General features: G+C 35.3%; 1 protein-coding gene across 7 annotated transcripts in view; it reads left to right on the forward strand.

Moving 5' to 3' along the window:
* LOC132156737 (arginyl-tRNA--protein transferase 1-like) overlaps nucleotides 1-5,863 on the forward strand; it is a 94,351-nt gene extending 88,488 nt beyond the window's left edge. For 6 of the 7 annotated variants that reach the window (XM_059565731.1, XM_059565728.1, XM_059565727.1 and 3 more), the window contains one exon: nucleotides 4,994-5,863. In XM_059565731.1, coding sequence (XP_059421714.1) covers nucleotides 4,994-5,172 — 179 coding nt within the window. In that variant the 3' untranslated portion in view covers nucleotides 5,173-5,863. The remainder of the gene's footprint in view (nucleotides 1-4,993) is intronic. The other variant, XM_059565733.1, reaches the window with a different exon arrangement.
* The last annotated feature ends 10,901 nt before the right edge of the window (nucleotides 5,864-16,764 follow it).

A 16,764-nucleotide genomic window follows, 5' to 3' on the forward strand; every position in this document is an offset into this window, starting at 1 on the left:
TATATTTAATTTCTCTTTTCCACCCCCCAGTCTCCCACAAAACCCAAAGCCAAGTCTGAACAGTGTCTGTGTGGCTGATGAGCTTTACTGGTTATATTACAGGGAAACAGTGAAAATTAAACCAAACCCCCTATGTGAGTGAAATGATGAGGGCTAATTCACATTACCCAGCAACCCCATGAAATCTCTGTCAGCTGGCTTCCAGATGAGGCACTTCACAGAGCCCGAGCCCTGAGCTGGTGTCAGATCTGTTAATAACAATCATAACTTTCACAAAAAAAATTAAATTCCCCAGCAATATATATTTTCCTCATCTTTCACTCTTGGCCTGGAGTTTTGCATGTCCCGGTGTTTATTTTCCCGCATGTCCCTCCAGCTATATTTAAGGCTGCTGGCCTATAGTTTGTGCATTTCTGTCAGTTTGTGCATTTGTTTAAAGGATTTCTTTTAATGCTAAATTATCTACCCTAAATTGTCTGTTGTTTTTAGTATTGAAAAGTATTTTAATATGTTCTTTAGCTTTATTAACAACGTTTCCTGCACAGGATTGTGCACCACTGAGGACTGAATTGGTAATGCCTTTAAATTCCAATTCAGTTTCTGTATATGAATTGAGGTGGCAAACAAGTTGCAGAATTGCAATTTGAATTTGCATTTAAGGAAGCAGAATTCCAATTAACTGCAACATTCTAAATGCTCCTTTCGGAGTTTAATTTTAAATGAAAAAGCTCAATTTCGAATGTTATATCATGCTTCCTTAAATTGCCAATGTTCAAATTCTAAATTTATTTAAATGTCAAAGCCTTCAGAATTTTTAATGTTAACTTGACAAAGCCTTGTTTTATAGTGCCGTTGCTCAGTGCTACTATTTGAGTTGACATTGTAATTCTTCATTTAGGTTAGTCAGCCAGACCTAGTGGTTTTTTCTCTATTTTAACCTCCTGCTGTCTTGGAGGGCCATTTTCAGGCTTCCACAAATGACTGCTTCTTCTTCTTCAGCAATTCCTGTTTTAATAGCTCATGGGGGAAGGTGTTGGCTTCTTGACTGAATACGCAATGTGTGCCTGAATTTTGGCTTGCTGGAGTGAAGTCCTATAAACAAATGGGAACCAACCAAGCTGTTCTTTCACTGAAGGAGTCATTGTTACACGTCTCTGGCTGTTCTTCTGGTTTTGGAACGGTTCTGCTTCTATGTTTGTGACGATTGAGGTCAAGCTGTAGTAACCCTGACTGACCCGGTGTCTTTGCCTAAGGGTGGACAGATACTTTTTCATCATCAAACCTGGCCAGTTGTGAGTTAGAATCTGCTCCTGACCCTCATTTGAACCTTTGAGTTCAGACCACGTGCACTGATGTTTATCCTCCACCCAGTGACTTCATGTAGTGTCAGTGAAGGATGTAAAATTAAGGTATCGTTGTTAGTTGGAGTGCTGCCTCCATTTGGCTTTAATTTTAGGCAAAAGAGAAAATGTGCTTTGTGCTTCCCTGTGCAAATGTCAAAGCACAGTTGTAGTAGCTTACCTGAAAGTTTATTCTTTATAACTGAGCCTGGTTTCTCCCAAGGTTTTTTTCTCCATTCTGTCACCGATGGAGTTTCGGTTCCTTGCCGCTGTCACCTCTGGCTTGCTTAGTTGGGGTCACTTCATCTACAGCGATATCGTTGACTTGATTGCAAATGAATGCACAGACACTATTTAAACTGAACAGAGATGACATCACTGAATTCAATGATGAACTGCCTTTAACTATCATTTTGCATTATTGACACACTGTTTTCCTAATGAATGTTGTTCAGTTGCTTTGAGGCAATGTATTTTGTTTAAAGCGCTATATAAATAAATGTGACTTGACTTGACTTGACTATTCTGACCTTGTAAGGTTTTTATTTGTCTAGACTCTAAAATGTATTTCATGTACACTAACTAGTTCAACAGTTTTTTTTATGTATTTATTTTTGTCAGTATGCATTACATTTCCTATTTCAAATAAATACTGTTCTTTTCAACTTTCCATTCATCAAAGTGTCCTAAAAAAGTATCAGTTTTCACCACAAACATCAAAACTGTTTTCAATATTGATAATAAAGTATGTGTCTTGAAATCAACATATTAGAATGATTTCTGAAGGATCATGTGACACTAAAGAATAACAGATGCTGAAAATTCAGCTTTGCATCAGCAGTAAATTGCATTTAAAAATATATTAAAATAGAAAACAATTAAACAAAACAAACACAAACAGTATACATAATCAACAATATTGTAGTTTTTTGCTGTATTTTAATATAATTGTAATCAATTTATGTATTTTTCAAATAAATTCAAGCTTGATATACATAAGAGATTAAAACCTATTTTAAAACAGCACAACTACTGCGCAATAAAAGGGAAAACAAAAAGTCAAATAAAGCGTATGTTGAGCATTTTAGGTGACTAACTTAGAAGGTAGCTGCCTCTCACAGCAGCTAGTACACAACAAGGCAGCACACTAGGAAGTTCAGAACAAACCTTAGGCTTAGTCTGTAGTTAAGTGATGACTTCATAGGGAACAAAAGGTCTTTAATTTCCGTGATCCTGCCGCACTTTAGTTTTTCAGTGTTGATCTAACTTTTTGGAATCAAATTGAGAATGCATTTCAATAAGCCCTTTCACACATACAGACTTTTCCGGAAAATTACCAGTAAATTGCCGTAAAGAGATCATGTGTGAACAGGATCTTTTCAAAAATACCGGTAAATTCGTTCAGGCAATTTACCGGTATGAGAAGTTGTAACATTACCAGTAAATTGCCGGAATTCTGCTCTGTGTGAACACAGAAGGAAAATTACCGGTATGAGTACGTACGAGTTCAGAACGCAGTGACGTAAGACGTCTACTCCGGGCCAATCATAACAATGTGACGCATTCACGCACCGTTTAAGAAAATTAAATAAATGTCATCCAACTGAAGCGACAGTGAAATTAAAGCGCTTCTCCTTATACGGGCGGATGAAGAAATTTGTCGTCAATTGAGAGGAACTGTTAGTGATGCAGTGACGGATGATAAAATAACTGTTAACGGTCTCCGAGAGGAATGCATTCACAGCACAAAGTCAGGTCATCAATAAACTGAAAACATTGCGTCTTAATATCTAAAAAGTAAACGACCATCACAAACGAAGTAGTAGTGGAAGTATTTCTTGTTCCTATTATGAATTTTGTCAATCTATTTGGGGATCCTGCTACTCCACAAATCCTGTAGCTCTAAACCAGTGGATCTCAACCCGCGGCACGTCATGAAATCACACGCGACCCATCATGCCGAACACAATAATAATAAAAAAAAAACTTTTAAGTTTTACAACTTATTTTAGTTTGTACCTAGGGAAAAACACGTAGGGTACAAACGAGAAGTCGGAGCAGTGAAGAAGAGTGCTGGACATTCGGCATCAACTTTCGGTTTGCCCCGCAACTCACTTGAGGATGTTCAGCCCGTCTTTTTCCCCTATTCTCCCAAAACAGCTTATAGTGTTTCAGCTATTAAAATAGTTCAGTTTTGTATGTTTGGATCAGTTTTTGTTCGTTAAACAGGCCTATAAGTTTTGTTTTTAAAGTAACAAGCGGCCAGCACAGAGAGGGAGAGTTGATCATATCCTATGTTTGATCAGTTAAATTTAGCCTTCTCAAATCATCACGAATTGTCTAAAATAAAATCTAAAGATATAAAACAGTTCAAGCATGTAACGATGTTTTAACGTTAAACCCATATAAATGTACACTATATCGAATATTTTGTGCGGAAAGTGCAAGATAAAGCACGCTTTTTTGGGACATATAGGTGCCAGCGAGATAATAATATAAAATAAAGAAATATAAAATAAAGAAAATAAACATGCTTTCTGCCGTCTTGTCTTGAACAGGAGAGCTTACAAAAATAAGCCGAAACTCAGCGAATACATGCCTCACATACATGATACATATATCAGTAGAAAGCTTTAAATTACTACTTAACGAAATAATAAAAACAAACAAACAAACAAACAAAAAAACTATTTTATTACAATCATAATCCGTATAGAAGGCGCATCTAATAAGGAGATGACAAGTCAGGCAACTTCATCCTTGGGACACAGACTCAGAAAACACTAGTTTATTAGTAAATAATTCAAATATATATATATTTTTTTCCTATTTCCCTCTGTCACATTCATGGTAATTACTTTTTTCCAGTACTTTGCAACATATTTTTAACTCAATTTGAACGCAGAACTGTTTATCTGCGCTGATAGACTATTTGATATTAATTTGGATCAGCATATAGGCTAGTTTACATTTGTGAACGCACCTTTTCTGCGATGTCGCGCGTCTTACAGACTGCAATTTACAATCTCAACTTCATTGGGCTATTAATCCTTTCAAGACGAATTTCACTAAATTGGTCAGCTCCCGACAGCATCAGGTGTTTTATTAATGGTGAGTATAATTATTCAAACCAGTCGTATATTACGATGTCTCTGTAACAAAAGCAGTTGCATGAATACTAAAGTTTGAAACAAAAAATGAAACCATCAACAGAAATACTGACCATGTATTACCCTCCATGATTAAAAATACGAGCGCAGCTGTTTAGAGGTTAATGACGTCACATAATTTACCGGTATTTTGGAATGGATGTGTGAATGGTGCTTTTCCGGAAAAAAGACGGAATGTTGTTGACTGTGTGAACAGCGCATTTTTGAATTTACTGGTAAAGTCGTTCCGGTAATTTTACGGCAATTTACTGGTATGACTGTGTGAAAGAGGCTAATGTCCAGTTCAGTTCCAGGATTTGAATTTGATCCTAAGAAAGTAGAATTCTAATATTTGCATCATTCAAAAATTAGCTTTTCCAGTTGAAAATGACTTGTACACATCTTTTTTTTTTTTTTTTTTGAATTTCAAAATTCCAAATTTGTTTTAGAATTTTTGTTCTTTTCAGTTTGTCTAACTTTTCTCCTCTCTGTGTCCTTCTGTAGGTGACGCTCATGCACTGAAGAAACTGGGCAGGGTGTTAGTGCTCCACAGGAGGACAGTGATGCCCTATGCAGCCTACGCCCGTAAGAGGAAGGGTTCGAACGACGAGAAGGAAGTGGAGCAGTACGCTAGTCTGGTGGGCCAGATGTGTGCAGAGAGAATCCTGCTCTACAGAGCCTAGAGCCCCTTCATATCTTACAACCATCCATCTGTCTCTCTTTCTCTCTGTTTGTCCTCTGGTACACTTGTCTGATTATTGTCTTCCTGATTGTTTATTTGTCTGCCAGAAGTCTTTTCCACATCTGTGTGTACAGTTTTGTTCTTTTTTTTGTACTGCTGTGCATTGCTTTACTCACCCATTCTTTCGTAATCACTTTGAACTCTACTTTTATATTTTTTTGGCCAGCAGCGCTTTGTAATGGTCACACTCGCACACATGCAACAAGCAGCTATGCATGTGTTATCTCATAGTGTATCTCAAGATATTACCCATTTACAACTCAACAATCACATCTTAACTAGCCGTATAGCAAGAAATGATGTGCGATAGTGCAAACCCTCATTCTGAATCTGTTTGGCTGGGTATCTCTAGACTGTCGTGAACCGTTTAGCCTTTGGTCACATAGATCACTGCTTTCCCAAAGTCCTGATATTTCTGTTCTTCTAAAGTGACTAATACTATCCAAAGCAGGTGCTATGACACTTTATACGTCATACGATGTTAGTGGCTTTGCTGGAGGGTTGAATCGACCCATTTTCCTGTGGAACAGATTTCTCTTTTTTTGCCTTGTCTTGCGGTTGAAGTGATAGCACGAATGCTTTTATTTTAATGTTATTGTTTTGTTTCAAACTAAATAAAAATATATATATAATCTGCTCTTGTGGTCTCAATTTGTTGCTGTGTGTGGGGTTCGAAGCAGCAGGTTTTTCGTGTTCGAGCACTAAAGCATCTCCTCTTGTCCAGCTGTAGGTGACATTCTCTGGGCCGAGCTCCAGTCCTTGTTCCTGCGCTTCGGTCAGATCTACAGAGTAATGTGTGAATGCTGATGCAGACAGCTGACTCACTCGTGTCTGTGTGTTTTGTCGGCAGGACAGGCTCTGGTGAGAAGGGGTGGGTGGCCTTGGTGTTGAACCAAGAGCAAGAGCCAGCTGTAGATCCAGATACATCGATGCAAAAGTGCTGATAATTTCAGAATTTTTGAAAGACGCCTTTTGTGCTCAAGGATGCATTTATTTGATCATAAATACAGTAAGAACCGTAATAGTGTGAAATATTTTTACAATTTAAAATAACACTTTTCAATTTGAATATATTGGTAATTATAATTAAATTATTGAAAATTTTAATTTATTCCTGTGATCAAAGCTGAATTTTCAGTCTTCAGTGTCACATGATCTTCAGAAATCATTCTAATATACTGATCTGCTGCTCCAGAAACGTTTATCAATGTGGAAATGCATTTTGTGGAAACGGAGATATATTTTTTTGATCAACAGAAATATTTTGTAACATTATAAATGTCTTTACCATCTCTTATGATCGATTTCATGCATCCTTACGGAATAAAAGCAGGTAATATAGTTCTACATTGTTTTTATGAATTCTCTCTTGTGTCTGATGCAAAGTGTCTTTCAAAGATTTGATTACCATTAATCTGGTGAACTTTAATGAAACTAGTGATTAGTTCTTCGGATTTGCTTGTCTAACCATGACTTTGTTTTCAGGATAACTGATCACACAAGTTGAAAAATCGCATTAAAGCTTGCCAGAGGAAGCAAATGCCATTTCTGTGCAGTATGTGATCGGATGTTTTGGGATTGTGCTGTCTGTGGGTGTTTCTTCTGTATGGAGCTATTATTATGACAAAATGATTTGAATTTGAATATTGAACATTTGAAATTTAACAAACTATAATGTTTTATGGCTGAATTTTATAGACATGTATTCTCAAACAACTAGTATTTTTGTTCTGAATTCTTATACTGCAAATATTCTGTTTAAAAAAAAATCAGATTCAAGTTTTCAAGATGAAGAAATTCGAAAATTCAATGTCAAAAATCCAAACTCAAAAATTCTGATCTTACAGAAAGTAGGTCACAAGTCATCCACAGGGAAGAGTAGATGATCTCAGAAAAGTCGAACAGAGCATTTTGGCCAATTGGGGACTGCGGAAGTTTCCCAGCGAGAATTTTTTATTTATTTATTTTTTTTATTCAGTATTAACAATACAATACAACAACATCTGTTTATGCCAAGGTTGATACAAAAATACACTACTAAAACAGGCATACAAAACAAACAATAAACACAAAATAAAATAAACAAAAAACGAGACCAAATTACATAAAAGGATCAAATTAAACATATTTAGAAAGTACAAGATCGGTCTTAATAGCCTTTCTATTTTTAAGACCTCTTACAGTGGTGTGATATTGTTTTAGCTCTGCTAAAAGGTGTTCAAAATTTGGTTTGGACTCTGCCCATTTCTTCTTATGAATATGGAATTTTCCTAAGACTAAAAACAATTGGACAAAAAAAGAAAAATCCTTATCTGTTCCACCATCTTCAAAGTAAATAAACACATCTTTCCCCCTCAATGTTAAAGTTTGTCCAGTTTTACGTCTTATATAGTTTTCAACATCTCTCCAAAATATCTTACTATATATACAGTCATAAAACAGATGACAAATTGTTTCATCAAAATTACCACAAAAGGTACAGGAATATTCAATGTCAATTTTAAATCTCTCTAAAGTTTTCTTTGCTGGGTATATTCTATGTACAATTTTATAAGACACCTCCTTTATTTTATTATTTAAGAGGAATTTGTCCCCAATTAACCACATTCTTTCCCATTTGATTTCTTCAAACTGAGAAGCCCAAAAGGATCTTGCTGCAGGAAGTGTTTTAGTGTGCATTAGATTCCTAATGTATTTGTTTGGGCATTTTTTGGTAGTGATGTCAATGTCGCCAAGGAAAATTTCTTGTGTAGTCAAATAACTGCCACTTACAACAGTTGAGTTATATTTTAAGATCTGAATGATATTTCTTGGCACAGCATCAAAAACGATAGCATACTCCTTAGGGGAGACAGGAAATTTTGCTTTTGAAAGAAACTCGTCATATGTTAGTAATTGTCCTTCTGTGTTCATGAGTTGTTCAACTAAAAGAATGTTGTTATCTACCCATCTTTGGTAATATATAGATTTATTTTTATATTGAATATTCCTGTTGTTCCAAATATAACAGTTCGTGGGAGAAAAATTGTGTTTGTAGACCATTTTCCAGGCTAACAGGGCATGCTTGTGAAAGTTGGCCAACTTCACAGGTAACTTCTCAATTTTAAAGTCACATTTCAACAAGAAGTTTAATCCTCCCAGTGAATCAAAAATCTGTTTGGGAAAGGTGTTCCAAATGCTCTTTGCTTCCTTAATTAAATTACTTAACCATCTCACCAAAAAGGAATTACTTAAGGTTTCAAAAGTCAACACTTCAAGACCACCATCTTTCCTTAAATTACATAAAATATCTTTACGTAAATAATGGGATCTATTCCTCCAAATGAAATTAAATAAGATCTTATCAAGTTTTTTATATACACTAGCTGGCATTCCCATGGATAAAGATAGATAGACGGCACGTGATATCCCTTCTGCCTTAGACAATAGAACTCTACCATTCAGTGACAAGTCCCTCATCAACCATATATTAAATCTTTTCCTTATTTTCTCTACTATGGGGTCAAAATTGAGATTACAACGCCTTTTTTCATTTTTATCAATGATAACTCCCAAGTATGTTATTGTATTTTTAACAGGAATACCACTTATGACTGATAAGTCACATTCCTTTAGTGACAACAAGGCAGATTTATTTAGATTCATTCTTAAACCCGAGACTTCGGAGAATTTTGTGATAGAATCAATTGCTTTGATAACCTCGTGCTTATTACGGAGAAATAATGCTGTGTCATCCGCTAACTGTGAAATTTTAAATTCTGTACCTAATGTCAATATACCTTGGAACTGGGCATTTTTAATATGTCTAGCCATGATTTGTGTAAAGTTTCCCGGCGAGAACGTGGTGGTGGTTCAAGTCTGTTAATGAATCGCCTGGAGGTAAATGATTCTTAAACATAAATGATTTTGTGTTTATATGTTAGGTTCGCGTTCTCCGCACGTGAGACATTTGTCTAAGCGGTATCTGGTGTTTGTTTTAAAGTATGTTTTGTGTAAAATTGATTAGAACGCCACCGTGTCTACTAGGCCTAAGTTGCACAGACAGGACGCGAGCGGCGCGACGCAACACAGCGCTTGAAGCGACTGTTGCAAAGAGCTGGGACTAGGTCAGAAATAGGATGGGGAATCCGTGTGCTGTTGGGGATTTCACGGGTTGCGTCGCACCGTTCGCGTCCGGTGTTGTGTAATATTTGGTTCCCGTGAAAAACTGTTCCCGTGGGTGGAGTTTACATGAATATTCATTAGTTCCCTAATCAGTGCAAGCTCCTCAAATCGCTACTTGGATTATTTTGAAAAGGTAACGAAGTGTCTATAAGCACTGAAGCATTGTAACAGTGTCAAAACAATGCAGTTTGTCTAATATTAATCGTCTGTAAGCTGATTTGCTTGATTGATTGCAGGCACACAGAAAAACAATAAGCGAATAACCTATGCTAACCTTGGGATATATAGTTTCTTAATAATATTTTTTATGTGTTTAGCTTTTTATACATTTCATTTGTGGGGCATTAATTGCTGTTTGAATAGTATGATTAGCTAAGTTAGGCTACTGGTGTCTAATACTGCAGTGTGTTCATGACAATGCTTGAAACAAATATATATGCCGCCTAATAAATATAGCTATAGGCTAGCTATCCTGTGTCATTTATAAAAAGTTTAGTTTGTATGTAGCCAGTGTTTCTGTTACCTAAATAAGTCACACACACAGGCTACTGAAAACAATTTTCTTGCAGTGAAAATGTTATTGTAATCAATCTAATTTGTAATTGGTTATATAAAACGGTGCATAAACCTTAAAGTATTGTTCTGATGCAGTCTTCTTGGACATAGGTCAGCAGCTACTCCAAAAATATTATTTTTACATTTGGATAAGAAATCATGTGTCTCATCATCACCAATGTTATAATATGGCTTTGATTTGCTTTTGTGATGTTTCCACATATGTTGATCATCATGTAAAGTCACTGTCTGTTTCAGACTGGATGAGAGAGCTGAAGTCACTGGTACAGTAGCTGATCATTGTATGAACTGGACATACATGGAGGATGTTCTCATCCAGAGACAATAAATATCTCAGACACTCACCTAATTTTGCATTGCTTCATTCCATGCATACTTTCACAAAACTTTCCTTGTCTTTTCAATTTGAGTTAAATTCATAAAGCAATTACTTATGTACTTGTCATAGTAACATTTAATGAATGTAATATTTATGTGATCTACAATATCATTTTGAAGATAGTTTTAAACAGTAAACATACTTAAAGATAACATGTTATTTGTTAACCTGCATGCCATGTTACTATTAATACACATCAGAGAACGTTCAACATTAAAGAGTGTTGTTAAACTATTGAAATATTAACTTTAATGTATCTCAGAGGATATTAATTTCGGTAAGCGACAGGAGAACAGAGTTTGGCTGACAAAGAAACGTTTGGGTTTCATTGTATGTAATAGTTGTAAAATGTGAAAAACAATTTTGAATAAGATTTTCAAATGTTAAACATTATTTACACAATGGATCACTATTCACTATTCTTAAACATGACATGATGAGGTTGTTTTTCAGTGCCTATGGTCAAAGAACAGACACGATGTATGCTTAGACATACATATGCAATGTATGCTTATGATATTCATTATTATTATATTTATTATTAGTAGTCCTTTCTCAGATTGTCTAAACCGTTAAGATCTGTATTTGACTGTGGACTGTGTCCATTTTAAAAAGACTGTTCATTTAAATATAAAAATTAACTCACATTTTTTTTTTATTATTATTATTTATTTGATAGGGACAATGCACATTAATGAACATCTGCATTGAAACAACAAAAACAGACGTAAACATGCCAGATTATAGCCACAGGGCTAATTTACATCCGTAGTCCCTTATGTTGTTTCAATGTTGCATGACTTTAAAATCTAACAGGATAAAATATGTGACAGAAGTAAATGTGCATTTATAATAATAAATACACTGATGGGGCTGTGAAGGCTGGTAAAAACTGGTTAATAATAAGAAAAAAAGATTAAAGAAAGCATGACACAGGATGCTCACACCGCTTTTATTAAGACACAGATACATTTGTAGTGGTTTGTTTCAGGTTTTGTATACAAATTGTACTAGTCTCTCTCCAATCACAACTAGGTAGTCTAATCAAAGCAAACTATTAAAAATAAAGCCCCACGCATGAAATATATAAAAAGCGAAATACACCAAACAGTAAAAACTATATTAGGTAAGATAGGTTAAATTACCTTATTGATTGTTTTTCTGTGTGCCTGTAATCAATCAAGCAAAACATGAAAGACAATTTATCATATTACACAAACTATCCATTGTTTTGGCACTGTTGCAGTTAATGCTAACTAACGCTTAACATTGACACTTCGTTACCTCTTCAAAATAATCCATTTAAACAAATAGAGATTTGACGAGCGTGCGCTGATATTTTCAGTTCCATTCGTTTGCACGTTGTTTAAAGGATACGCCCACAATAAGGGAACTAATGAATATTCATGTTAACTCCACCAACGGGAACAGTTTTTCACGGGAACCGAATATAACACAACACCGGGCGATTCATGATCAGAGTCAGAGAGTGGCAACCTCTTGAACCACCACCACATTCGCGCTGGAAAACTTCCACAGTCCCCAATTGGCCAAAAATTTTGTTCGACTTTTCTGAGATCATCTACTCTTCCCTGTGGATGACCTGTGACCTACTTTCTGTAAGATCTGAATTTTTGAGTTTGAATTTTTGACATTGAATTTTAGAAAAACTGAATTTGAAATTCCGAATTTCTTCATCTTGAAAACTTGAATCTGAATTTTTTTAAACTGATTATTTGCAGTATAAGAATTCAGAACAAAAAACTAGCTGTTTGAAAATACATGTCTATGAAATTCAGCCATAAAACATTTCAGTTTGTTAAATTTCAAATGTTCAATATTCGTTTTAAAAAAATCTAATTTAGAACTATTTAAACTACCACCTAAAATTAAATTTTGTTAGATTACACTTGTAAATAATTCAAATTTATACAATTCAAATTCAAATCATTTTGTCATAATAATAGCTCCATACTTCTGAGACTGCATGTCTCTTATGTTGTATCCTCCTTTGTAACTGTTTTATCTTTCTCTTTTAGTCTCTCTCTCAGGCCTCTGTTGGCACTGCCACACTGTGTTTTCTGAACTGATCCAGCGGAGCTCTGGAGCCAGGACTGTAAAAACACCAGGCATCACTTTACCATTTTAGAACATTTGGCCATGGTGTGTTCATTATTTGTGTCGACAGACCAAATGATTTAGTTTGTCCTAAATCATTCAGTCCTGATTTATTGTCCCCATCAGCACAATGATATGCTCTTCATAGTCACATTAGCATGATCATCTCATTAACTGATCACCATTTAATGGCGTTAAATTCAGCTGATGTAGCTAAAGTATGCACTTTTTAAGTTTATATCTAGGAATGTAATGGTTTACTCATCATTCGATTTAATTCATGATTTTGATTTCACAATTTGTTTCACAATTTTTTTTTTACAAAATGGGATTTAAGACAAATTATTAATTAAATGTGCCCTTTGATTATTGCTTGGACAAAATGCTGCACCTTTCTTTGTGAAATTAAATTATATCACTGTAAAAATATACTAATATAACACTTGCATATTATTGCTCTTTTGTTGGTTTTGACTGCTTCTACTGTCCTCATTTGTAAATCGCTTTGGATAAAAGCTTCTGCTGAATGACATAATTTTAATACAATGTAAATGTAAATAACAAACCTAAATTGAAATGTTAAAACAAAGCCCCAAATCAAATAAATAACAAAAATTAAATAAATGTCTTCACATAAACAAAATAAGGCTTTGTCTGTGCTCTTTCCATTTAAAATTAGATGCAACCAATGGATTTTAATTATGATCTAAACAAAGATGCTGCATACATGCAAGATGAGAAGTTTTTAATCTAAAAGGAATGGTTTGACTTCAGTTTTGTGGAACTATACATACAAAAAATCAGCATGAAACGGCGGATAAGCAGAATGAGATGCAGATTCACTCTCTGCCAGCAGGTGGCGTTTAAAGCGTTTCCTTGGTTACCGCTGTAAACAAAGCAGTGTTGCGCTTATGAACTTTAATATGCATAATACAGAGGCAAGATGAAAAGAAAAAATACCATCTAAACGTTTCTAAAGACAGTAAGTTCCCCTCAGACATGCACTCAAATAAACTCTTACCCTTGAACAAAGCACGATTTGTTTAGCATCTCAACTGATTTGAATTGTCACATATTTGAATCGATTTTCAACCGGCTCGCGGTTAATCTTTACATCCCTATATATCTTAAAATGCTTAAAGGACTAGTTCACCCGAATTCATTCTCATAATAAATCATGTTATAGACGTTTTTATCTATAAAGGGATAGTTCACCCAAAAATCTAAATTATGTCATTAATAACTCACCCTCATGTCGTTCCAAACCAGTAAAACCTCCATTTATCTTCGGAACACAGTTTAAGATATTTTAGATTTAGTCCGAGAGCTCTCAGTCCCTCCATTAAAACTGTGTGTACGGTATACTGTCCATGTCCAGAAAGGTAAGAAAAACATCATCAAAGTAGTCCATGTGACATCAGCGGGTCAGAATATTTTGAAGCATCGAAAACACATTTTGGTACAAAAATTGCAAAAACTACGACTTTATTCAGCATTGTCTTCTCTTCCGTGTCTGTTGTGAGAGAGTTCAAAACAAAGCAGTTTGTCATATCCGGTTCGCGAACGAATCATTCGATGTAACCGAATCTTTTTTAACCAGTAGACCAAATCGAACTGAATCGTTTTAAACGGTTTGCGTCTCCAATAAGCATTAATCCACAAATGACTTAAACTGTCAACTTTTTTAATGTGGCTGACACTCCCTCTGAGTAATAATGACTCGTTCACGAGTCAAGAACCGGTTGCATCGTTTTTCCGATCACCAGTAGTTCTTTCTGACAGTTCGATTCAATAAACCGGTTGAAGAAAACGGTTCACTGGTTCTTTTGCGCTCTACGTAATGGCGTCATTGCAAGCCTTCGGTTTACCTAGGCTCATAACATTAGCACAGAATCAGTTCAGAATCAATCAAAAAGAATCAGGTCGGTTCAGACGCTCTGTGTGTCGGTTTGCTTCATGCTGAATCACACATGCGCAGTATAATCAGCTCCTCGGTTCACGAATCGGACGCGTCTGACAGAAACGGTTCTTGACTCGTGAACGAGTCATTATCTGGCTCGGCTCGGTGTTCATCTTCAGTTCTCTCTTCACAGCAGTTCAGTCAGTGTACTGTTTGAGTAAATGAATTACTCCGGGATATTGGTTTGTTTGAACTCAGAGGGAGTGTCAGCCACATTAAAAAAGTTAACAGCTTAAGTCATTTGTGGATTAATGCGTATTGGAGACGCGAACCGTTTAAAACGATTCAGTTCGATTTGGTGAACTGGTTCAAAAAATTCGGTTACATCGAATGATTCGTTCGCGAACCGAATATGACAAACTGCTTTGTTTTGAACTGTCTTACAACAGACATGGAAGAGAAGACAATGCTGAATAAAGTCGTAGTTTTTGCTGTTTTTGGACAAAATGTATTTTCGATGTTTCAAAAAATTCTAACTGACCCTCTGATGTCACATGGATTACTTTGATGATGTTTTTCTTACCTTTCTGGACATGGACAGTAGACCGTACATACACTTTCAATGGAGGGACTGAGAGCTCTCGGACTAAATCTAAAATATCTAACTGTGTTCCAAAAATAAACGGAGGTCTTACGGGTTTGGAACAACATGAGGGTAAGTTATTAATGACATAATTTTGCAAATTGGGCGAACTAACCCTTTAAAGTCCTCTATCCATATTGCTTTATCCAGAGAAAAAGTCATCTTGTCTGAATCAGGAGAGAAATATGCACAGATCAAGTACTGTTTACTAGCAAAAACTGTTAAAAATGGTTCTAAAAAATATCTTTATTATAATATTTTGATGTGAGACTTTTTCACTGGAGGAAGCATTATTATGGATTTTGCACTCTAGTTAAAATGGTTTGATGGATGTTTTTCCTACAAACACAGCTCTTGACTTTACAAAAGAAATTAACCTGAATGATTGGAGTTGTGTGGATTATTGTGGCGTTTTTATCAGCTGTTTGGACTCTCTATCTGACATCACCCATTCACTCAAATGGTAAGCAACTGATGTAATGCTACATTTCACCAAATTTGCTCCAATGAAGAAGCAACGGGTTTTTTCTTAAATGCATTTATTTCAATTGTTCCTTAAAATGCCATTTTTTCCCCGTAGGATTGTGGAATACTGTAGACAGTAATGGATGCATCTACAATGCTTTAAAAACCATATAAAGCCATACGAGTAAAAGGATCTCATGCAGTTGGATTCAGATGTATCTTAATGCCCTCATTCCTGTGTATACTGCTCACAAAGGTATCATTTTTCAGGTTTTGGAGCTACTGTGACCTATTGAAACACACACAGTGTTGGTAAATTCCCTGTATTGCCCTCATAGAGCACAGTTTGATTTGAAGAAATCTACTTGGATTTAGCATCATTAAGTGGCTGCTCTGTGGCGCTGGTGAAGATTTTTCTCTGCTCTGAGACGCTCTTCATGTTTCACGAAATTAACCGCTGAGTTTCCGTATGGATAGGCCACATGAACCGATGGGAAGCGAAGTAAACATGGAATGAGATGTGAGGATGAAGCGTAACCTCTAGTAATGATTCTGCCGTCATCCCACTCAAATACTGGCATTGAGTACAGTGATTCAGATTATTTAGAGGACTTGAATGTGGTGAGGTTAGCTTCCTGTTATTGAACAGAAGAGTCTTGTTTTTTTATTATTATTATTATTTTAGTAAGCAGCAATGTATGTTTTGGAATGAATGAATCTTTAGGAATGCACTGTTGATTTACAATGATGCTAATATCATGATATTCTTTGCATTTTTATAAAAATATGAGTGTGGTACTTTAACAATACTATACATTGCTGTTTAAAGTATTTTAGATTTTTGTTTGGAAAGAAATGTATACTTTTATTCAGCAAAGACACATTATTAAATCAATTAAACCTTACAATAAACTATTTTATAATGTTGCAAAAGATTACGGATTCAGATGAATGTTGTTCTTTTGGACTTTCTAAGCAGCATAGCTGTTTTCAACATTGATAAGACATTTTTAGTTAGGATCAAATCAGCAGGAAAAAATATCAGAATGATTTCTGAAGGATCATGTGATGGTGAAGACTGGAGTAATGATGCTGAAAATCCAGCTTTGAATCACAGGAATAAATTACATTTGAAAAAAAAATATTCAAATAGGAAACAGTGGTTTTAAATTGTAATAACATTTCACAATATTACAGTATTTTGGACCAAATAAATGCACCTTTGGTAAGCATAAGAAACTTCCTACAAAACTTTTTGACCTCGAACTTTTGAACAGTAGTGTAAACT

Source organism: Carassius carassius, chromosome 14 (assembly GCF_963082965.1).
Source record: "Carassius carassius chromosome 14, fCarCar2.1, whole genome shotgun sequence".
Lineage (NCBI taxonomy): Eukaryota > Metazoa > Chordata > Actinopteri > Cypriniformes > Cyprinidae > Carassius > Carassius carassius.